The 25,799-nt window shown below is 39.6% G+C and overlaps 1 protein-coding gene across 3 annotated transcripts in view; it reads left to right on the top strand.

Annotated features, from left to right (window-relative positions):
• The window catches only part of LOC132404887 (protein unc-13 homolog B-like), a 439,816-nt gene that overhangs the window by 349,296 nt on the left and 64,721 nt on the right, over window positions 1-25,799 (top strand). For all 3 annotated transcript variants that reach the window (XM_059989454.1, XM_059989453.1, XM_059989452.1), the window contains exons 21-25: window positions 1,285-1,353; window positions 3,530-3,619; window positions 8,807-8,941; window positions 10,737-10,870; window positions 15,746-15,831. In XM_059989454.1, the coding sequence (XP_059845437.1) occupies window positions 1,285-1,353; window positions 3,530-3,619; window positions 8,807-8,941; window positions 10,737-10,870; window positions 15,746-15,831 (514 nt within the window). The remainder of the gene's footprint in view (window positions 1-1,284; window positions 1,354-3,529; window positions 3,620-8,806; window positions 8,942-10,736; window positions 10,871-15,745; window positions 15,832-25,799) is intronic.

Genomic DNA, 25,799 nt, shown 5'->3' with positions numbered 1-25,799 from the left:
AGAAGGCCTGGAATGTAGTTATTGCTCAAAGCAGATGAGAAACCAATTCAAAGAAAGTAAAAAAACATTCATAAGATGGCAGAACAAGGTACCAGCAAGTGGCTGACTGGCAGAATGCAAGGAATGGAAATAAAAGATGCCTTTTCTGTTAGGCTGGCCGTGACTGTTAGTGTTCTATAGGGGTCAATGTAGGGACCACTCCTTTACACATTATCTGTTAATAATCTGGATGATGGAATTGATGGCTTTGTGGTCAAGTTTGCAGATGATACAAAGATAGGTGGAAGGGTCAATGATGTTGAGGAAGCAGGAAGTCTGTAAAAGGACAGATTGGGTAAAGAGGTGGCAGATAGAATACAGTGCAGGGAAGTGTGTGGTCATGCACTTTAGTAGGAAGAATAGAGACATAGCCTATTTTCTAAATGGGCAGTAAATTCAGAGGTTGGAAGTGCAAGGAGACCTGGGAGGTCTTTGTGCAAGTTTCCCTAAAAGTTAACTGGTAGGTTGAATTTATAGTAAGGAAGGCATTGTTAATATTCACATTCATTTCAAGAGGTCTAAAATATAAAAGCAAGGATGTAATAGGTCATGGGTCAGACCACATTTGGAGTCTTTTGAACAGTTGTGGGCCTTGTATCTAAGAAAGGATATGCTGGGTTTAGAGAGGGTCCAGATGAGAATGATCCCAGAAGTGAAATTGTTAACATGCGAGGCATTTGATGGCCCTTGGCCTGTACTTGCTGGAGTTTAGAAGAATGAGAGGAAATCTTATTGAAGTGTATTGAATTTTGAAAGGCCTAGATAGAATGGGTGAGCAGAGGACATTCCCAATGGTGGATGAAGAGTCTCTGACTAGACGGCACAGTCTTAGAATAGAACAGTGCCCCTTTAGAATAGAGAAGAGGAGGAATTTCTTTAGCCAGAGGATGGAGAAACTGTAGAATTCATTTCCACTGATAGTGTGGAGGCCAAGCCATTGGGTATTTAAAGTGGCGCCGGTTGAAAGGTTCTTGATTAGCAAGTGCTTCAAAGTTTATGGGGAGAAGGCAGGAGAATAAGGTTGAGAGGGATAATAAATCAGCCATGATTGAATGACCAAGTAGATTGATATACTGCATTGCCTAAACTGTTTGTATGTCTTATGGCCTGAATATGATGAATAAAGCAATGGATTTTCAAATATAATGCTGATTAAGAGCTAGAGAATTCTTAATGTAGTCTTTTGCAAAGTCAGAGGTGTTTAATGAGAAAGTTTTACATTGGAATTTTCTTTTAATAAATTAGAAAGAGAGATTTGTGAAACTGCTTGATCAACTGCACAATTCGCTTCGTATTGACCTTTCCATGTATAGGGTGAGTGTAAAATGTCCTAACTACCTATTTACTGTAATACTGTAAACTAATACCTAATGCTTTCTAAATAGTTCTATTTCTTGGTTTGAACTCTAGATTGTGCCAAAGTCTCAGTGAGCAACATGACATAATTTTTGCTGTATACTTTCACCTCCTATTTACTTATTAATCATACTATCAATATTGAACAGATGATGCATCTTGCAATTAATTGTAAAAGTCGACGCAAGATTCTATTATAGTTTAGCTGACATTTTTGAACTACTCAAGTTCTCCCATTATTGAATGTGATGCCCCTCAAACCCTTTGGCGACTTACTTGTGCTTCAGTGCTTAGTATATGTTACTCTCCCTCCCCTATGCAAATTAATCAATACCTACATTTCACAATATCCTGTTCAAAAAATTTACTTATCATGCAGTTATTTTCTTCTAGTTGACAGGAGGTGGATTAAATGCCAATATATTGTTAAATGTAAAATAAGACTTAAAAAGACATTATTAACATCTTCATCATTAACAGTTTTGGAAAATAGGTAAAGTTACATATAGTTAACCTACTTTTCTCAATTACTGAGAAACACGGTGAGTTGTGATAGGTCAAAATTCAAAACTCCCACAGTAAAACTCTGGCATTCTGGCACCCTGGATATATGGACATACTAGACTAGGGATTTTCTAGACAGCTGGATATTATTCCTATTAATACCTTAACATGCCTTATTTAACACTTGTTGGATGTTACCCAATAATATAGTAGATCTTCCAGTGAACCAAGTGAGCTCCAAGCGAATGCAGGTAACTAAGATCCATTGTGTTTAAGGGGAGTGTGGGAAGTGGAGCTCCTTAAGTTTACAGAGAAAATGGGAAATATTGTCCTGGTGAGTTTAAAAGGAGCATGGGGAACAGAATTTCATTAATTTTAAAGGATTGTTGGGAAACAATCTAATTAGTGCATGTTAGGTGAAGTTAGTTTATTCTGGAGAACTTAAAGGGAGCGTGGGAAATAAACACGTGTATATAATAGGAGCACTAAACTCTTTTGAATTTAAAGGACACATTAGAAACAAAACCTGGTAAAATGGAAATTTCCAAACACCCTGTGTTATCAGAGTTTTTCTGTATTTGTGAAAGGAAAGTGAGCTTTTAATATTTTGTATAAATTGTCAATTGTTGAAAATATATTTTGATGGTTAGAATTTCATTCTGTTGAAAATTGCACAAATATATTTATTAATAAATATTCAAAACTATTCTGAGTTACTGCCATATATATCCCACGTGAGTGAACAGCCATTTGGTTCTTTTTTTTGCATACTGAAATTGCTTTGCCATTGTCTAGGCCTGTCAGCTTGAAGTTATGATACCAGAATAATTCATTCCGTCTGTAGACTTCCCAGTTCCATTCACTGCAGTTTCTAGTTTAGAGGAAGTTCAATTTGTCAGGAAAAACATATTTCAAGCTCTGAGCAGGAACCCCAACCCACCCTATTGGTAATGAGTAGTCCTGTTGTTGCAATGTGTGCTAGCATCTGAAGAAACAGTGGGGTACTTAAAGGGACACAAGAGCCTCCCGAGTGAAAAGGCAGAAGTTGTTGAAATGAACATTAGGAGCTGTTGTAGCTTTTACTGTCATTACCAACGTTTGTTGCCAGGTTTCTCCAAGCAGTCTGGGAAAGCAAAAGGAAGAAGGGCAAGCAAGAAAAAATGGGCCAAGAACTGACACACATCTCCTCATCTGAACTCGGAGCAAATACAAATTACTGTAGTAGTCACAGTTTTTTTTTTGTACACATTTTTTAAAAAGTCAAAAAGCAGCTAGGAAGCTTTAAACATTTTGTGTCAGTACCCTATTGTATTTCATTTCAAACTAATTATTAGGCAATCCAGACTGATTTACTTTCTATTCTATATTTAATCCTAGAGAGTACTTAATGCTGACATGATATGTCTATTCAATGGATGCTTACAGAAGATGAAATCTTGTTCAAATGCTAAAAAGTTGTAGAATGAGTTATACTGCAGCTTACCTGCTAAAATACTCAAAGTTGTGTTAAATTACTTAAAAATGTAATAATCATTTAAAGAAGTGAAAAGTTATATTCATGTTTTATCTCCATCTGATATTGATGGAAAATGGTGAATCACAGAATTTAAAATATTGTTTTATTTGATAGAATAATTTTCCTGCAAGTAGCCCTGAACGGTTGCAAGATCTGAAGTCCACAGTCGATCTGCTGACTAGTATAACCTTCTTCAGAATGAAGGTAATTGTTTTACTTCCTTTCGTAGCAATGAACAAAGTGCTGCTACTTCAAGTAGAGAATTAAGGGAATGAGAGTCACATTCTGTGTGCTTGTGAACCATTTTTTGCTCCTCTTTTAGGCTTCACCTGCAGTTTTTGTCACCTATCAATCTGCCTCTCACTCCCCAAACTTCTGACCTAAAAATAAGAATATTAAAATGGTCTCATTGGTTACATCCTTTGTGGCTTTTCTTCTTCATGTTGTTGCCGAGCTTGTGTTGTGTAGCCTGTCTGTTTACTGTATTACAACCATCAAAATTCTTCTTCAGACAGGCAGAGTGTTCCTTGAATCCTCTGTTCACTGTGGCTTCCTTCCTCATCCATGGTGCTTGCACTTAAGTGCCAGCTTGGCTCCTCATATTCCTGGCTAATTGCTCATATTCCTGGCTAATGTCAGAACAGTCTGCCACTGCTCTAGCATCTGAGACTTCAGATGCAGCATTATTCCAGGCTGCTGTTGATCTTAGCTAATTTTCCCACCTTGTTCTCTGATGCTAACAGTACATGTTACTGTCTTGCTTCTCACTTTCACTTTCATGACTGCTCCTTTGTTTTCTGTGGTCATGGATGCCAAATCAAGCTAGCACACTTACCTATTTTAATTAAACTTACTAGAAAATATTCAGAGAAAGACTTCCTGGGATGTTTAGCATTGATGCCTACAGCCCAGCTGAGTTTTAAAGATGCACTCTACCACAACTTAAAAATCAAGCTGAAGTTAGTCCTGTAATTTTAGTATTGAGTATTAATTTGTTTCAACAATGATTCCTTTGTCTCCCTTTATGCTGCTGCTTTCCATCCTCTACTTTCACTTTTTAAAATGTATTTCCCTTCCTCCTTTCTTATCTTTGTACATTATAGTCCACCTGCACTGCACTTTCTCTACAGCTGTTACAGTTGATTCTGCATATTGTTGTTATTTTACCTTGTCCTACCTTTGATGTACTGTGTAATGAATTGATGTGTATGAACAGTATGCAAGACAAGCTTTTCATTGTACCTCAGCATATGTGACAAAAATAAATCAATTCTGTCTCCAGTGACTCTTTCACCTTTTGCTCCCATTCGTCTCTCACCCCTCTTTCCCTTCACTCTTCTTCTGTTGACTCATCTTCCCTTTTCAGTCCTTTCCCCTTTTCCCCTCCATCTTTCTCTTTCCTCTTACCCACTTCTCATTTTCTCTTTACTCCCCCTTTATCTCTAACTGCTCTCTTTATCTCAAATTTTTCTCATTCTTCTCTCCTCACTAATATCTCTTTTCGTCTAACTCACCATGAACCATTTACAATACACTGTTTTACTTAGATTAGCAGCCCAGTGGTCGAGGAATTGCACTGTTCCACCTTAAGCCTTTCACCGAATTGGCATGACATTTATTCCTTCATCTTCTATGAAAGAGAAATGCACCTTGTCAAACTGAGGGCAGCTGGAGAATGAGGTGGGGGTTGTGGAAAGGGAAAACACATAGTTGGAGTCAGGGATTAGTGATTCAGTCACTTGATGGTGATGATGTATGGAGTTGGTTTGGACTGGCCATTAGAGGATCTGGGCATGAATGGGTGCAGTAAGTCGGCCATTGAAGGAGTGGCAGTGTGTTTATGATGGGTGATGATTCAGAGGAGCAGGAGCAATTGGTGGAGCAGAGGTTAGGAATGATCAAGGGGTTCCACGTTGGAGGTCATTGGGATTTCCTTAGTGGGGCATAAAATTAAGGTGTTGTCCTTTTAATTAAGAGAGAAGGGTTCTGAAAGCATGTTTGCTAAACATATTCAAAATAGTGATTGATGAACCTTTAGATATTAAGGAAATTGAGGGATACAGGTTTAAAACAGTAAAGTCAAGTTGGGGTAATAGATCACCCATAATTTTATTGATCAGCAGGTAGTCACACTGGAACAAATAGTGACCTAACACATCCACTTGGTAAATAATTATGCTTCTGTCTGTGGCCTCTGTCATTCAGAGTTGACAATGGATATTGTGTCCTTGCTGTCCAGATGCACAAGCCTGGGTAGTATGATATAGACAGCAAGCTGTTGTCCATGTAACAACCTCACCCTCTCCATGCATCTGATGAAACCAAAGGAATGGCAGAGGCTGATATAGCTTGGTTCCACAAGCGTGGCAGGAGTTGCATTGAACTCAATATAGAACTGCCTTAGAGACTCCAGCTCAGGATTATTCCCTGTGAGTTTATTCCTGAAGCCTTCCCCATCAGTGAGTATAGCCACAAGGCAGCAGAGGTTTGAGATCAGAGTTTTCCTTCTCCCAGATGAGATGAGCTGCCAACCACGACTGATGAGCCCCATCTGCCCGGAGCGACTGGTTTTAAGGTGCCAGTAACCTGTCTTTGCCCCTTCTCCTGTTGGTAGAAATGGTTCTCCCAGTCTTAGTAGCCAGGCCACGTGTGTGGGCCAGGAGCTGGACGTGGTCAGAGGCTATTTCCAGCACTCACCGTTGGGAGCATTTAATAGGTAGTGGGAGCTTGTCCCCATTACCACCCCCAGCTATAACAACCTTATGCCCGTGATAATGGTGTCGTTTCACCAAAAAATATGACGGCACACTGAGAGGAGGCGGCTTCTCTGGCTCCCAATAATGATGCTAACTTTAAATTCGTAGATCGCATTTTGAAGTCTAGTCAGGGATTTCAGTCAGCCAAAGCTTCACAAACGCAGTGCCACTGAACTCCTAGACAAAATTACTTTTAATCTGCTGGCAGGCAGCACAGTTACTGGCAGTTTGCAATAGATTTGGGATTCTCTGGACTCCAGGTGAGAGCGCCCTGGCCTAGGCGGTTCAGCGAGGAAGTGGCAGATGCAGATGGAGTGAGAGGAAGCAGAAACATGGCAAGAGAGCCAGGGTACTAACTGAGCTGAGAGCTAACCTAACCTGACCTGACTGGTGGTGCAATCTGTTTTGCACCGAAACATGGCCAAATAACAACACACCCTGACTTGCTGTTTCAACTCAGTGGGATGACTGTTCTGCTCAGACAGAAACTTCCTGTTGGGGAAATCCAAAGGAGGTGGATCCTATGTGTACATTAACAAGGGTTGGTGGACATCTTAATCATTTCACTCATCCAGGCTGCTGTTCCCATGTACTTAAAATCAGACACCATTATCCTTGTACCAAAGAACATCTACACCTTCAGAACTAGATACGGCTGCCTGGTGGCACTGACACTAATCATCATGAAGTGCTTTGAACCGCTGGTAATGACACAAATCAAAAACTCTATTCCTGCCACATTGGACAATCACCGATATGCTTATCTACAGAACCGCTCTATGACAAATGCTATCTGTCGTGCACCTTGCCCTGACACACGTAAAAAACAAGGATACTTATGTCAGGTGCCCCCTCCAGGGCTCTATGCTGAGCCTATTTCCATATACTCTGTTCAATATGATTGTTCGACCAGATATCCGAGAATCACATCATCAAGTTCGTTGATGACATGATAGTGGTAGGGCTCATCACCAACAACAATGAGTGGCCTACAGAGAGGAGGTAGAAGAGCTTTAGGCCTGGTAACCAGGCAAATAACCTCTTGCTCAGTGTCAACAAGGCAAAGAAAATAGTTCTTGACTTTAGGAGAACTTGCACCATTCACACCCCACTTTGCAGCACAGTGGTGGAAACTGTGAGCAGTTTCAAACTCCTGAGAGTAAACATCTTTCACAACCTTTCAAGGTCCCAGAGCACATTCTACCCTACCCGGAAATCTCACCAATGCCTGACTTTCTGAGTAGGCTGGCTGTGCACGTGGACACTCAGGCTACTCTACAACTATGCAGAAGAGAGCATTCTAACAATCGGCATCACTGCACAGTACGGAAGCTGCACTGCAGCGGATCGGGAAGTCAAAACTGCCCAACACATCACCAGCAGCAGCCTCCCATTATCAAGGACATATATACAAAATGTACCGAAAAAGGGCCAGTAACATCGCGAAGGATTCCACCCACCCTGCTGGTTTTACACCCACCATGGAGGAGGCTATGTAGCATCCTTCCCAGGACTACCAGACTCGAAAACAGTTACTTACCCCAAGCAGTAAGGCTGATCAACACCTCCACCCAGTAATCCATCCCTTCACACCCCCCATCCCCCACTATTTTAATATTTCCTGTCATAGTCACCTTATTTACAGACACTCCTGTGCCTAGCGTCACTTTTGGACATACAATCAATCTCTGTATACAAACTACCTTACATATTTATAGTAATTATATTTTTTGTTATTGTGTGCGTTTCTTTTTGTGCTGCATCAGATCCGTGGTAACAATTATTTTGTTCTCCTTTACATTTGTGTACTAGAAATAACATTAAATAATCTTGCATCACTTTAAACAAACCTTTTTCCTCTTATTTCCTTCTGCTTTATAGCCAAATCATGATCCACACCTCACCCTTTGTTCCTCAACACAATGTAGATTTTGCATAATTGCACAAAGCATTCCAACAATTACAATAAACACACACAAAATGCTGGAAGAACTCAGCAGGCCAGGCAGCATCTATGGACAAGAGTACAGTCAACATTTCGGGCCAAAACCTAGCAGCAGGACTCGTCAACTGTGCTCTTTTCCACAGATGCTGCCTGGCCTGCAGAGTTCCTCCAGCATCTTGTGTGTGTTCCTTAGATTTCAAGCATCTGTTGATTTTTGCTTGTTTGTAATTGGTTAACGATTGAAGGGCACAGATACACGAGTGTGTTTAAATGAGGTTCTTTCTCTCTGCCCTGTGCTGGATTTGTTACGTAGTCTGGAGAACTACAGATGACACTTTGTGCATTAGTAGCTGATAATACATCAGGACTGTTGGCTTTTTGGATGGTGTGACGGAGAATCTTTGGTCTCTTGCTCCTCTGTAAGATGAACTCAATTGTTTTTTTATTAACGTGATACAATTTTGACTTTAGTGATGATTATATTAGCACAGCCACAATCACTTTCCGCACAGTTTTGATAGAATCTTGGAGCTTTTTGATGTATAGTTCAGGATAAAATTCCTATAGACTTTCTAATTAAAATATTAAATAACGCTTAACTTTGCTATATCATCTAACTTTGTTTGAATGTTGTTAAATTATTGAATATATTTGAACATACATTAACCATCTGTAATTACTTATGTTTAGGTGCAGGAACTGCAGAGCCCTCCTCGTGCTAGTCAAGTGGTGAAGGACTGTGTCAAAGCTTGCCTCAATTCGACTTATGAATACATTTTCAACAACTGCCATGAATTGTATAGTCGCGAATATCAGACTGATCCAGTAAGTGATAAATTAACAATTCTAATCTCCCTGTATGAAATAGAGAGCACCAGAAATACAAAAAGGGGTTGGTGCAATCACCAATCAGAACATACATCACTCGATTCCCACCGCTGTCTTTAAATAGCTAGTACGTTCTCCCCGTGGCCGCATGGTTTTCCTCTAGGAGCTCTAGTTTCCTCCCACATTCCAAAGTAAGGATGAGTAAGTTTTGGCAATGCGACGGCGTTGCCAGAAATATGGTGACAGTTGTGGGCTGTCTCCAGCTCCCTTCTTGGATTTTAATGGCTATTGACGCAAATCTATATGTTTTCATGTTTCGATTTGCATGTGAGCATAAAGCAAGTCTTTAAATTATCTTCATATTTTTAAGAGCAGGAGTAAGCCAGCAGACTTCTCAAGCTGCCCTGGCATTCAATATAACTATTGCTAATTTCTGCAGTTTGTAATTTCTTGTCTGTGTATGTTCCTCCTTAATCAAAGGTTTCAAAGGTACATTTAATGTTAGAGAAATATACACCCTGAAATGCTTTTTCTTCACAACCATCCACGGAAACAGAGGAGTGCCCCCAAGTTAAATGTCAACCACAAAGTCCCCGCCAGCCCCCACCCTGGTGCACGTAAGTGGCAGCAAGCAACAATTTCCCCTTCCCCCGGCAAAAAATGCATCGGCATCTGCCACCGAGCATTCAAGCATGAGCAGGGCAGCAGCAAAGATGCAGACTTGCAGTACCCCAAAGTCTACATTGTTCACCCGTCATCCAACATACCACAGGCTCTCTCTCTCCCTAATAAGGGAGAAAGAGGTATCTCTGTTTCACAGCGAGAGGGGAGACAGAACGAACAACTCATTGGTTTATGATGTTAAAAGTCTATTGCGTCGGTTTTTCTGAGCTCGGTGCCCAAAGATCTCGGGTCTCTGTGCACACAGTCTTTGATCTTCCATCTCCCACAGCACAACGGTCTTCTGCTCGGGTACCGACCTCTGATCCCCCATCTTCAGAGCCATGAAAACTCGGTCCTCCAAAGGTGAGCAGAGCTCTTAGGCCGAGCCCTTGGCGTGCCGGACAGTGGCCAGTCGTGAAACCCCGAGAGCAGATCCCATTCCTGCAAGGAACCATAGTCAGTGTGTAACTCCAGGTCAGGGTCTTCAAAAGAACCCTGAAAGGGAAAAATAGAGATATTAAAGATGGAAATAGAGCTGTTTATAAAGATGCAAGCAAAGGAGTTGCCGTTAGGTGCCATGGACCCTCCTAAGCTCCAGATTCTTTCAAATATTCATCTCGTTTCACTTCAATTATATCTGTCCTCCACCACCCTCAGGGGCAGAGAATTCTAAAGATATACTACCTTCTTGAGGGAAGAAGTGTAAATAACCAGACGTCTTATTTTGTAGCTATTTTTCCTCATTTGTGCCTTCCCTGCTAGGGGAAACTGTGCTGCTGTACATTGTAACTGTGAAGGTGATTTTGGGAAACTTAAAATATACAGCTGCTAAGCAAACAGATAAAAAACCTTTACTTCATTTTGCAAAGCAGATGGCAAAGCAGATGGCAGATGTAGTGGTGATTCAAGAACAATCGGTGAAGAATTTGTTAGTGTCTCTCTCTATAGCTTGGAAGTTATAACAGGAAACAAAATTCTTTACTGGCTCATTTCCCTACCCATGGACTTAATTGCAGAATCTACCCAGTAAATACAAAAATGTCAGAAACTGTCATAGAGTTAAATGTTTCTTTTACTCCATACAACATGATATGCAATGTTTCAAATTATACTTACATCTTTTTCACAGAACAAAAAGCAAGAGCTACCTCCTGAGGAACAGGGACCAAGTATTAAAAATTTGGATTTCTGGCCAAAGCTCATCACTCTAATAGTCTCCATTATTGAAGAGGACAAGAATTCATACACTCCAGTACTTAATCAGTAAGTCGGGCTGACTATAATAGTTAATATACAATACAATAAAAATGGTTGCTTTTCCTAAACTGTTGTGAAAAGACATTATTTACAGATTGAGCAAAGCATGAAAAATGAGATTAAATTTGGAGTCCTCATTGAATTTAAGCACTTTTTTTGTTCCTTTCTGTGCCTTGTGGTGCATTGGGCAGCAACCTTGCTGTTTCTTTAGCATTTTGTCTGTTTTTACAAGGCCAAGTTGCTAGCTCGATGCTTAACCCAGCATGGATGGAAAAAATGTAAGGAGTTAGATGGACCACTCACCCCAAAGTCCAGTGCCGATGCCACTACACCACCGACCAGCAAGGCTGGGCAATGACTGAAATCTAATGTGGGGATATCTTTTAAAATAGCCTTTTTTGGTAGTTGCTTATTGGCAATCATCAAACAAATTAAAGTTGAAATAAAGTTCTGGCTCACTTTGTTGAACAGGATAATTTTACAGTTTTTCAATGTTCATTTTTTGTGTGTATTGCTGGCAAGACCATTCATTGTCAAATTACTTTTGAACTAACTGGCTGAATGGTAAAGACAACAGATTTCTTTCCTGAAAGAACATGAATGAATAGTTGAGATTTGCAACAGTGGGTGCATTGTGGCTGCCTTTATTCAAACTTTTTTTATTATTTAAGGTTTAGTTCATCAATTTAAACTTAAATTTCCTAGTTACTGTGGTTTGATTTGAATGCATAACAGCTAATGTTATGACTCTGGATTATTAGTCCATTAAAATAACTGATATGTTATCATACAATAACACTAATGAAAGAATGAATAAGTGAGAAAGCTAAATGATAAAAATTAAGGGACTGTAAATTTGGGAAGAAGACAAGAGACTGCAGTGTCTGCAAACTGAAAGCGTGGAAAACAGAATGCAAGAGGAACTCGGTGTTTCAAGAGGCAATGGTTGTGTGTCAACATTTCTAAGACCTTGTATCAAGAGTCATTACAGCTGTCTCCAAAAATGCTGCTTGACCCACTGAGTTCAGCGACGTGTAAAATTTGTCCTGCATGCTGTTCATACAGATCAATTTATTACAACAGTGCATTGAGGTAGTATGAAGGAAAACAAAAAAAAAGTGCAGAATAAGGTGTTACATTTGCAGAGAAAGTGCAGTACTGGTAGACCATAAGGTACAAGTCATAATGACGTGGATTGTGGGAAACAAATTGAAGCAGAGAGAGGTTAAAAATGTCTGCAAATATCCCCATCAGCTGATCTGTACAGGATCTAATGATGTGATAAGGGTCACCATTTGAGCCAGATGCTTTCTACAGGTTCACTCTCCACAAGACTGATCTTATGCCCATAATAGTAACTGTTGGTTCATCTGCATAGGAGGCTGTCAGGGTGGGTGGTGACATTCCAATATCCTTCTGTTCAAAGCACGTATAGATTGGGCTGCTGTCAGGGATGCTGCCTGCCTTTGTTGCGTAGCCTGTTATAACATGTATATACCGCCACAACAGACAGCTGGTCTGGGTCTTGATATTGGACTGGTATTTTGTCTTGGGTTCCCTGATAGCTTACTGAAATCATAATCTGGATTTCAGGTTTGAATGTTGTGGTCTTAGACCTCACTAAGGAGTGGATCTCCTAGTTTACCCTTAGTTTCCAGTTTCGGAACACTTGGATTATCCTCTTGAGTACACAGTCCTCACATGCTTGCTGATAATGTCCATGACAATGGTGATATTCTCATCTAGGCTGATTGCTGAGTCTGAAATGAACTAGTATACCAACAGGAAGAATGTGGACTAGTTGGGGATGGGGCAGGTAACGTCTTACAGACTTGATTGGGTTTTTCTGAGGAGGTGACCAAGGTGGTTGATAAGGGTATGGCAGGGGTTGTTGTTGACATGGAATTTAGTTACAAGGCCCTTTGTGGTAGGATGATCAGGAAGATTAAGATTTGTGGAATCCGCAGTGACTTGATGGTTTAGATTCAGAATTGGCTTGCACACTGAAGCCAAAGGGTAGTGATGGAAGGATATTATTCTGGCTGGTGGTCTGTTACAAATGATGTTCTCAAGGGATTGATGCCAGGAGCTCCATTGCTGCGATATTTATAAATGACTTGAACAAAAATGTAAATATGTTAGTTAGTAAGATTTCTGACAACACAAAAATTCAGGGAGTTGTGAACAGTGAAGAAGGTGTCAAAAGATATCATAAAATCATTTACAATTATGAGTAAAAGGATGGCTGATGAACTTTAATCTGGGTAAGTGTTGAAGTGTTGCAGTTTGAGGCATCAAATGTAAGGAGAAAGTATACAGTAAATGAAAGGACTTCAGCAGCATTGATCCACAGAGGGATTCTTGTGGGGAGGAGGGATTTGAATACTTCCCTTAAGCAGCGTCCTGGTAAGGTAAGCTTGTTCCCTCTTCTATTCCCTCTAAAACCCTCCATATTCTTCTTGTAAAGGGGTAACCAGAACTCCATGTAATACTCCAAGTGCAGCCTATCCAAAGTTTTATACAATTGGGTTGTAACAAAGACAAATGGCATGCTTGCATCATTGCCAGGGCCAAGGATATAAGATCCAGGAAGTCATGATGCAATTGTATAAAACTTTGGATAGGCTGCACTTGTCGTATCACAAGAAGGATGTAGAGCATTTGGAGAGGGCATAGAAGAGGGCACACACTTGCATTATCAGGATGCTGCCTGGATTAAAGGATATGAACTATAAGAAGAGGTTGGACTAATTTAAACATAGAAACATAGAAAACCTACAGCACAATACAGGCCCTTCGGCCCACAAAACTGTGCCGAACATGTCCTTACTTTAGAAATTACCTAGGGTTACCCATAGCCCTCTATTTTTCAAAACTCCATGTTCCTGTCCAGGAGTCTCTTAAAAGACCCTATCGTATCCGCCTCCACCACTGTCACTGGCAGCCCATTCCACACACTCACCACTCTCTGCGTTAAATAAAAAAAAACTTACCCCGATATTTTCTCTGTACCTACTTCCAAGCACCTTAAACCTGTGCCCTCTCATACTAGCCATTTCAGCCCTGGGAAAAAGCCTCTGACTATCCACATGATTGATGCCTCTCATCATCTTATCCACCTCTATCAGGTCACCTCTCATCCTCTGTCGCTCCAAGGAAGAAAGAACAAGTTACCTCAGCCTATTCTCATAAAGCATGCTCCCCAATCCAGGCAACATCCTTGTAAATCTCCTCTGCACTCTTTCTATGGTTTTCACGTCCTTCCTGTATTGAGGCGACCAGAACTGAGCACGGTACTCCAAGTGGGGTCTGACCAGGGTCCTATATAGCTGCAACATTACCTCTCTGCTCTTAAACTCAATCCCACGTTTGATGAAGGCCAATGCATGTAACACTTTCTTAACCACAGAGTCAACCTGCATAGCAGCTTTGAGTGTCCTATGGACTCAGACCCCAAGATCCCTCTAATCTGCCATACCGCCAAGAGTCTTACCATTAATACTATATTCTGCCATCATAATTGACCTGCCAAAATGAACAAATCTGGGTTGAATGCCATCTGCCACTTCTCAGGCCAGTTTTACATCCTATTTATGTCCCACTGTAACCTCTGACAGCCCTCCACACTATCCACAGCACCCCCAACCTTTGTGTCATCAGAAAATTTACTAACCCATCCCTCCATTTCCTCATCTGGGTCATTTATAAATATCACAAAGAGGAGGGATCCCAGAACAGATCCCTGAGGCACTCCACTAGTGACTGACCTCCATGCAGAATATGACCCATCTACAACCACTGTTTGCCTTCTATGGGCAAAGCAGTTCTGGATCCACAAAGCAATGTCCCCTTGGATCCCATTCCTCTTTGCTCTCTCAATAAGCCTTGCATGGGGTACCTTATGAAATGCTTTTCTGAAAACCATATACACTAGATTTAGATTGCTTTCTCTGGAGCATTGGGAGCAGAGTGCAGACCTGATAGATGTTTATCAGATGAGAGAGATAGGTTAGGTAGCCAGAATTTTTTGGGAAATGTTGAATACTAGAGGTCAAAGCTTTAAGTTGAGAGAGAGAAAGTTTAAAGGGGATGTGTGGGGTTAGTTTTTTTACATGGAGGGTGGTGAGTGCCTTGCTATGGTTACACATTACTATGGTTGTTGGTGGATGCAGTTAGTATACTGACGTTCAAGACACTCTTCGATAGACACATAAATATGTAAGGAATAGACAGATATGAATCAAGTGCAGAGAGAAAGGAGTATTCATTTGGTATCATGCTTATCAAAGAAATCATGAATGAAGGGCCTGTCCTGTTCTGTAATATTCAGTGTTCTCTGCTGTTTGGACAGTACAAAAGTTGTAAGGTGCCATGAAGAGAAACATTGAAGGGGATTGGTGAAATCAGAATAGGAGGATAGAAGATGGCAGGAGACTGCAGAGATTGAGAGAGGATTGCAGATTGCATGAAGACGGAGAGTTTAGGAGGGATGATGAAGTTCTTAGTTCAAGCAAACAAGTTTCGCTGGGTTGCAAATACTGTACTTCACAGAATCATCTCGGTAAAATTGAGATTTCTACCTTGTTTTTGCATTTTGTACAAAGCAAATGTGAATCCTCCTGAACATTACTTCACTACTTTTCTTTTTGTTACCCTTGGGGCTACTTGATTCATTTTTGATGTTTGTAAGGATGGAAATGGAAGATTGCCTTTATCAAATTATATTGGAGAACCAGCAGAGTGCTAATCATTGCCATTCATTCAGCAGCGTTACTGATAACAACTCATAGAAATCAAATTTGTTGCATATGGCAGATGCTTTGGCTATATATCTATTTTCTTTACCTGACTAACTTTAACACCAATTTTTCTTGATTTTAGATTTCCCCAAGAGCTTAATGTAGGCAAGATAAGTGCAGAGGTCATGTGGAACTTATTTGCACAGGATATGAAATATGCCATGGAAGGTATGTGTTAAACTCAAAAACACTTTGGAAATTGATAGTTACAGGTGCTTTTCAGATATTATGTAGATTCTGAGATAACTATATTGAACTTATTATTTATTCGTGAAATATACAGTAGGTGTCACAAGCATTTATTTTCCTTCTGTACTTGCCATTTGAACTGTTTCATTTATCTGATACATGGATGGTTGAAAATGAATGGTATTTCCCATTCAATAAGGCTTTGTATTATTGCTGTATTCAGAAGTTTTGGGGAAATAGAATTCCATTATACATTTGTGAAACATGCAGTTTAGATTGACGGTCAGATTGAGGTAGTTTTGCAGAGGTGCGGTGGTTCCATTGTATAGTGCAGTAACAAAATAAAAATATTAATTTCTCTTGTAATTTTCTTTATAATTTTAAATATTTGTTTTTTTATTTACCTTGACTTTACCTACTTATACCCTCTCTATCCAATATCCATAAGAATTTTCCAGCTGCAACACTCACCAGAAAGCCATTGACCATTGATAGAAGAAATGAAAAGATTTGACTATTCTCTAAATGGAGAGAAAATAGAAAAAACTGAGGCACAAGGGGACTTGGGAGTCCCTGTGTATGATTCCCTAAAGGCTAATTTGCAGATTGAGTCTGTGGTGAGGAAGGCAAACGCTATGTTAGCAGGCCCTTCAGGGCATGAAAGGATTTGGGGAGAAGGCAGGAGATTGGGGCTGAGAGGAAAATTGGATTATGGGCTGAGTGCAGGTCGCTGGGACTAGGTGAGAGTAAGCGTTCGGCACGGACTAGAAGGGCCGAGATGGCCTGTTTCCGTGTTGTAATTGTTATATGGTTATATGGATCAGCCGTGATGAAATGATGGAGCAGACTCAATGGGCCAAATGGCCTAATTCTGCTCCTATATCTTATGGTCTTATGGCTTGGATTGTTCAACATGTTGGAACTGTGTAGAAAAGTACTGGATATTTGAAATAATAGCAAGTGTTGGATGTAAACACTTGAAAGCTTGCTTTGTTGTCTACCTGACTGGATTCCACACAAAACTGAACTTGCACGATTTGGGGAGCAATCCTCTGTTAATATCCCAGCCATTGTGTTTGTCCAGTGTAAGATTCTGAGATTAAGCTGAAAGTCATAATTTTTAGCTCCAGTGCTGCAACTTGCAGAGGACCCATTCTGACAACACGTATTGTTTTTGTTTTTGAAATGTAGTTATTGGTATGTCTCTGTAAGGAAATAAACATAAATGAGAAGGGGCATTGGACATTTTCTTATTTATTACAGATATACTATTATACGAGTGAAACAGTCTCAGGGTATTGTCAAGCAAACTTGGGGTATAAGCTTCAGTTTCCTGTTGAAAAACTATTGCACCACTTTGAAACAAAAGCAATCAATTTCCATTGATTAATGTTTTGATTAATATATTAATTCCCATTTCAAATACTGTAAAATAGTGATAGCAAGTTAATTATTGAAGATAACACTATTATACCACTATAGTAAAAATGCTGAGCAGCTGCAGAACATTCTTCAACATCAAAGTTACAATAGACCTGATCACAAAGGAAATTAAAATTCACAGAGTGCGAATGACAAATTAGATTTAACAACATTCAAAACTGATATCAGGATATGCAAGTGCTGTTCTGGACCATGATTATCTGATGTTTTAGCCTTACAATTAATTGATCTGTATTTAGTGTTATATTTTTACAGTGGTAATTCTCCAGCAAATATTTTTTCAATGTGAAAATTAATGATATTGTAGAATATGCCATAGAGCTGGGGACATCATGCTAGTTGCAGGATATTGCTATTTTTATAAATTGTATGTGTGAGCAGTTAAACATATGTAAGAGAAATGCATTAAGTCATATACCAAGATCAATGACTGATATTTCAGGGATTGGCTATATGCCAATTGATCATTGTTCATTCTGATGTTATTACCAGAATTCTGTTCTTACAAGTCATTTCCTGAGTATTAAGTACTATGCCAGAAGTTAGTCTCTGAGACTGATATATGAGCATTTTTCAGGACAGTGAACCCACAAAAAGCATCCAGCCCAGATGAGACACCTGGCCAAGACCTGTGCTGATCAACTGGCTGGAGTGTTCACTGAGATCTTTAACCTCTCTCACTTTGACAGTCTGAGGTACCCACCTGCTTTGAGCAGGCTTCAATTCTATCGGTGCGTGAGAATGACATGGTTACCTGCCTTAATAACTATCGTCCTGTAGCACTTACACCCACCGTGATGAAGTACTTAGAAAGGTTGGTGATGAAACATATCAACTCCTGTCTGAGAAGAGACTTGGATCTGCTGGTGCAACAGGTCAACAGTAGATGCCATCTCATTGGCTCTTAATTCAACCCTGGAACATCTGGATAGCAAAGATGCATACATTAGGATGTTCTTTGTTGACTACAGCTCAACATTCAACACTATCATCCCCTCAAAGCTAATAAATAAGCTTTAAGACCTTAGTCTCAATATTTCCTTGTGCAAGTTGTGAGAATATTGCCTGGCTGCATCACAGCTTGATATGGAAACACAATTGCCCTTGAATGGAAAATCCTACAAAAGGTAGTGGATACGGACCAGTCCCATTACAGGTAAAGCCCTCCTCACCATCGAACACATCTGCAAGAAATGTTGTTGCACAAAAGCAGCATCCATCATCAAGGACCTTCACTACCAGATCATGTTCTCTTTTCACTACTACTGTCAGGAAGAAGGTACAGGAGCCTCAGGGCTCTCGCTACCAGGTTCAGGAACAGTTATTACCCCTCAGCCATTAGGCTCTTGAACCAAAAGGGATAACTTCACTTGCCCCTTCACTGAAATGTTCCCATAACTTATGGACTCACTTTCAAGGGTTCTTTATCTCATTTCCTTGATATTCATTGGTTATTTATTTATTTATTTATTTATTTATTATTCCTTTCTCTTTGTATTTGCACAGTTTGTAGGCTTTTGCATTCTAGTTGAATACCTAGTTGGTGCAGTCTTTCATTGATTCCATTGTGGTTATTATTCTATTATGAATGTATTGAGTATGCCCACAAGAAAATGAATCTCAGGGTTGTATATGTTGACGTATGTGTACTTTGATAATAAGTTTTAACTTTGCTGTGTTTGGCTGGGAAGAAATTATTATTACCTCTATATTTAAGTTGTACTTCATTGAGTTACTAAAGTTGATGGTAAGATTAAAGGGCCACAAAATAGTATACTTTAAAGACAGAAGCAATTCTGCAGATGCTGGAAATCTTGAGTAACATAGAGAAAATGTGGGCAGAATTCTGTAGGTCAGGCAGCAGCTGTGGAGAAGCCAATTGATGTTTCAGACCAAGGCACTATTTTCCTGCTGTAGTGCAAAACTTAAAATAAATTTTATTTGCTGAATTATTACAAACATTCTTAAATGCAACATTGTTGCACTTAATATCACATAAATATTGTAAAATAATACTGGTAAATGGCAGAATAGTTTGAGATCAAAATAAATATTCTCATGTATTTTAAAACTATAGATAATGCACTTCAACAGACTCTAATATTTGCACACATTAAATTTATTTGATGTGACTGGAACACATTATGCATCCCCAGTACCTACCAGTGAGTTGTTAGTTTATATTAACATTGATGTTTCATATATGTGTGTACTGCATACTTTTCCAATTGCACTAGAGCATACAGGTTTGATAGGTTTGTATTGTTAGCTAGGATTACATTAGTTCACAGAACTTGTCTTGCTGCAAAGAACATTGATATTGGGGGCACTTGTGTTTGTGGGAAGGAGAAAATCATAATGAAATCAGTTCAGACTCAATTATGGTGAGCAGTACAGTAGAGTAGTTGCACATGCTCACTTTTTGCCATTTCCATAGTTTTGTGACTTTAACCAGCTTGTAACTGAGGCACAGATAGTAAGAGTAATTTCTAAATTAAAATCACTGCGGCAGGTCATTTCCATACCCTTAGTGCAAGTTTGCTTTTCTGTGATTATGAAGTCAAGTGTGTGAGTTTCTTTTTGCTGACCAAGATACCTTCTAATATAATTATGACTGCATTAAAAGAGGCAAGTAGAGTATGTTTTTCCTTTGAGTATCAAGGAGAAATGCTGAAATTACTGTTTGATTCAGTGTCAGGCATGGCAAATCTTGCTGATATTTATTTATCCAGCAAGTCACAGACTTGTCCTGCAAGAGAATGGGTCTTCCATGCACTTGGCTTTGATTTTCCTCTCCATCTTATGGTGCTGTATGCAAAACTTAGTCTCATGATGACCAGAATATATATCAGGCAACAGATGGTGATGTTGTGTGGGATCCTTTTCAGAGAATGTTGAAGCAATAAGAAAATATGAAAGAGAAACAGGAGCCAAGGCATTTGGCTTCTGAAGTCTGTTCTGACTTTCTACAGGGTTATAGTAAATATACCACAAAAACTATCCTATCCCCATTACTTGATTGTTTTATTATCCAGACATCTATTGATCTGTTTGGATAGCAGTCTGTAACACCTGTGTAGCGCTTGTCTTATCTCATCTGAATGGTCACCACACTCTTTATGAGAAAGTCAAATTACTTAGTATCACACTAGGTGCTAGTAGGCCATCAAAAGCTCCAGGTATCAGAAGGAGCCAGTGAATAGAAAACACACACTTCTGGAGGTAAGTTTTGTTTATAAAAAATAGCAATATATACAAAATGTTTATAAGAGTAAGAACAATTCAAAATTCCAACATTCTTTTTAGGTTCCAAATTTCAGATATCAAACAAAAACCAAATTCCTTTTTAGTCAGAATCTGTGAGATTCATTAGAACAACCTTTATTACTCCATTTTCTCTAACTAATTAGATCTAGTGTTATTTTCTATTTAAAGGCTTACAGACTAATATTTGCCTTTTTATTTATCCCTAGTTAGTTAGAAAACTAACTGAAATCCTATTCTCAACTATTATGGTTAACTTCAGTTGCAGTTCCATTCAGTTCCTCTACAAATTCAAATTCAAAAATTACATATATGTGTATGTACAGTAAAACTCCTTTCATGACAATTCTCCAACATCACAACTTTTAACCAAAGTAAATCTTGTTCAGTAACTTATCTCAGCCTTTGCAAAAATAATTAGTTCTTGCAGAAAATCAAATTCAGATACTTCGAATGAAAATGAACTCGTACATCCAACTGTATTAAATCCTCTGCATCATTACACATTTCGTTCCAGCGCTGGTTCTTTGATCTTGTGTGGCTCGCCATCTTGTTTCTTGGTTCATTGGATGAAATAATTGATCATCCACATGAAGTCTATTCACAATACTTGCACAAAAAATACCGACCAAATCCCTTGTTATGATTTAAAAGAACTAATTCCCGGTTACACAGTAGAGATCTTGGACACTTGTCTCTGCTGATATTGTCTTGTTAAAGCTGCTGCTTGTTAAAGCTGTAACTTCAATCAAACTTTTATCGGTATTGTCTCTCTCCCAGGGCTTTCACCCTGAGGTTTTTAAGTAAGTAGGGTAGAAATGCTCACTACTAATGGAATTAGTAAGTAGTATCTCTCGCTTTAACAGTTTATGTGTTTAGTTTCTAATAGTTTGCTGTGTTTCTCTCGCTTGTCCATGCCTACGTCTGCCATGCCTTGTTCTTGCATAGCTTGTTTTTGAAGTTCTCTTTTTTTTATATTCTGTTTCATCCCTCCACAGGTGCAGCTTTTTAACATTACATCTTTGCATTTAATTAACCTGGGTTACCCCCTTCCCTTTTGAATTTATGCAAGTCCCTTTGCGTATGGCTACAGGTTGCAGTGTAGTGGGTTTGGGGTGTTCAACATGTGTGAAATCTGGAAGAGACTGCAATAGCTGAACTCAGACCTTGGAAAAGGGACTGAACTATTGTCACTAAAGGATGACTTTCAGTAAACGTCAAGATATGTTCCCACTCTTTCTGGGACTTTGTCTCCCTGGGCAAGACCTGGAAGCTTTTGGTACATGCTATGTCAACATCAGTTCCCATTTGCCCAACAACAGAAACTTGCTTCTAGTTTAGAATGAGGCTTGGGAGTACCATGACGTGACTCCCACTCACTCTGTCTCTTTTCAAGCTGTCTTATCTTTTCTGCTACTATTGCAGGATTGGGTCCATAAGAGCAAGAGCTGGCTATGCACCCATCTTCATCATGTTTCAAACAGTACCAAGATTTCAGTTTTGCACTTGGCTGTTTGTTAATGGTTGTTGTGGACTCTTGTTTACCTTTTGTGTCTGCCTTTCTTTTTAGTGGCTTATCACTTGCTGTCTTAGAGCTTGCCTTTACCTTCTGCTGTTTTGAATCTTGTAGAATAGTAAGTTGACTTTGAAGCTCATGGATCTGTTTAGTCAGCTGAGAAGTCACTGAAATAAGCTGTGCTATATTTTCTTTAGAGTCAGCTGTGATCAGACACTGTATAACAGCACATTGTTTGACTGTTCCTAAATGATTTTTCATGCTTACAGAGCCGCACACATGCTCGTCTTCCTCACCTTGACACTCTTAACAGATTCCTCATTGCCAATATGCCTCTAATTGTGATTGTTCTCTCCACTACAACTAGGAACTCAGACTAGAGCAAGTTGCCAAAGGTAGAGATATGGGCCTTGTCTCTCATAGGTTGTTTCAAAAATTATCTGCTACAGAGACTCAAGAATGAAAGTATGGTATCAGCTTCTTGAAACAATTTTCTAGCACTTTTCTTTGAGATCATACAGCAACTATATTCGGGGAACATGTGGCTTTGCAATGTAGGAAGAACTCTAGGCTTGTGTGCTACCAAAAGTGCCATCTAATTGCAATTCTTAATTTCCTGAACCTTTCGGAAAGTGCCATCCAAGAAATGTCACTACTGACGCTGCTTTCTGAGCAGAGACCATTCATGGCAGCAAAGGGGGAAATGCAAGCTGATGTGCTTCAGCTACCACTGCCCAGAATGCTCAGGGGCCTAGAAAATCAGAGTAACAAACAACCCTCACCTTAAAGGAAGGATAATCTCTGTCACTTCTTATGCATTGCCCCTTGTACTTTTAATGGAGGTGTGTAGTTCTCAGATTGCACTTGTGCGATTGGCCCTTCTGCCCTCTGTCAGGCTCTTCTGCAAAGTCATAAATGTCTTTTGTGTTCTCCTGTGGAGACCACAATGTGGCAAGTACAAAGGTGCTCATAATATGGAATTGGAGCTCAATACTCATGCACATTTACCTCAATAGCTGGGTTCTGCATTTTTCTTTCCAATGGGATGAGGATGCTGAGCGGCAGATCACTGCCTAACAAACCAACAAGAGATTGATAATCATTTACATATTGCCGATGCAGTTCATTTCCCTATTTTTAAAGCCTATTTTCTAATGGGTATCCATGTTGAGAGAAGACCCAACAGCTGGACATTAAATGTGACATTACTCATGTATTCTTTACCCACAAATCAATTTCAAAGCTCTTAAAACACAGACATCATGCAGCTGAATTACAGAGTTGTATATTCCAAGCTAGAGCAAAGCCTTGGGGCAGATTGTGCTTGCTGAGCAGAGGGAAGCGGGATATGACAGTGACAGATGGTCTCAGTCTTGGTGCTACCTCTTACTTGTTGGCACTGGTAAATATTTCAACAAATTCTGTGCATTCATCCAGTACTCTCAGTGTTGTTAATGAATGCTATTTTAGCCTGATTCTGTAAAGCCCCTTCCTTTCTTAATAAAGTAATTTGTACTTTTTCTTTTCTCTATACTTAAATCTGAATAAATATATCTATACATATATATTTACACATATCAGTATTTTTAAATATATTAGTTTAACAAGATAAATTGTTTTAAGACCATCAGATATAGGAGCAAAATTGGGCCATTTGGCCCATTGAGTCTGCTGTGCCATTCAATCCTGGCTGATGCTTTCCTCCCCATCCTCAACCCCATTCCCTGGCTTCTCCCTGTAACCTTTTGATGTCATGTCCAATCAAGAACCTATCAATTTCTGCCTTAAATACACACAATGATCTGGCCTCCACAACTGCCTATGGTATTAAATTCCACAAACTCACCACCCTCTGGCTAAAGAAATTTCTCTGCATCTCTGTTTTAAATGGGTGCCCCTCTATCCTGAAACTGTGCCCTCTTGTCCTAGATTCTCCCACCATGAGAAGCATCCTTTCCCCATCTACTCCTTTAAACTTTTGAAAGGTTTCAATAAGATCCCCTTTATTGTTCTAAACATCAGTAAGTACAGACCCAGAGATGTTAAACGTACCTTGTATGATAACCCTTTCATTCCTGGAATCATCCTTGTGAACCGCCTCTGGATCCTCTCCAAAGCCAGAATATATTTTCTTAGATGAAGAGCCCAAAACTGTTCACAGTACTCAAAGTGAGGCCTCACCAGTGCCTTTCAAAGCCTCAGCATCACATCCCTGCTCTTGTATTCAAGACCTTTTGAAAGGATTCTAACATTGCATTTGCCTTCATCACCACCGACTCTACCTGCAAGTTAACATTTAGTGTGTTCTGCAAAGTCCCTTTGCATCTCAGATTTTTGGATTTTCTCCCCAATTAGAAAATGGTCTGTACATTTATTTCTACTGCCAAGTGCATGACCAAGCATTTTCCAACACTGAAATTCATTTGCCACTTTCTTGCCCATTCTCCTAATCTGTCTAAGTCTTTCTGCAGACTACCTGCTTCCTGAACACTAACTGCCCTTCCACCAATCTTCATATCATCCACAACAAAGCCATCTTTTCCGTCATCTAAATCTATTTCTGCTTATAGATTTTCTTTCATTAGATCAGGTATATATTAATAATTATGGGTCTTCAACAAAGAAAGTTTAAATATTATTCTTCTACAATGATTGTTCAGAGTTTTAAAGAGGTTCTATGAAAGACAGGCTCATGATTTCAGGTGAGCAACAGTGATACCAGCACAGATTTAGCAGAGGAATTAGCATAATTTATCCCTGTAATTGCTGGTATTTCACCGTGTACAATTGAAAGCAATAGGGAACTTGGTCCAAGGATTCGCCACAGTGAATTGCTCAAAAGTGTGCTGATATGCGGTGGAATGTGGAAACCAAGGAATTGATTATAGATTTTAGGAGAGGGAAACCAGAGGTCCATGAGTCAATCCTCATCAGAGGATCAGAGATGGAAAGGATTAGTAGCTTTAAATTCCTGGGTGTTACTATTTCACTGGATCTGTCCTGGGTCCAGCATGTAAATGCAATTGCAAAGAATGCACAGCAGTACCTCTCCTTCCTTAGGAGTTTGCGGAGATTTGGCATGACAAGCTGCTACAGATGTGTAGTGGAGAGTATATTGCTGCTTCCCAGCCTGCTGTGGAACCAACAATGCTTTTGAACAGAAAATCCTACAAAAAGTAGTGGATTCAGCCCAGTACATCACACATTAAAGCCCTCCCAATCACTGAGAACGTCTACTTTTGTAGGAAAACAGCATATATCATCAGGAACTCCACCACCCAGGTCATGCTCTCTTCTGGCTGCCACCAGCAGGTCAAAAGTACGAGAGCCTCAGGACTCACAACACCAGGTTTAAAAACAGGAACTACCCCAAAACCATCAGGCCCTTCAATAGAAGGGGATAACTACACTCAACTTCACTTACCCCATCACTGAAATGTTCCCGCAATCATTGATCTCACTTTCAGGGACTCTTCAACTGATGTCTTCATTATCTATCACTATGTATTTATATTTACATTTGCACAGTTTGTTGTCTTAGGCACTCTGGTTGACCTTTCATTGATCCTATTTATAGTTACTATTCTATAGATTGGCTGAGTATGTCCACAAGAAAATGAATATCAGGGTTGTTTATGGTGTACTTTGATAATAAAATTTACTTTGAACGAAAGGAATGGAATTGGTATTAATATTAAAAAGCTTACCCCTGTCATCTCCTCTG

Source organism: Hypanus sabinus, chromosome 14 (assembly GCF_030144855.1).
Source record: "Hypanus sabinus isolate sHypSab1 chromosome 14, sHypSab1.hap1, whole genome shotgun sequence".
Lineage (NCBI taxonomy): Eukaryota > Metazoa > Chordata > Chondrichthyes > Myliobatiformes > Dasyatidae > Hypanus > Hypanus sabinus.
The sequence above is the reverse complement of the archived record's forward strand: the minus strand, read 5'-3'. Positions and strand labels throughout refer to the sequence as shown.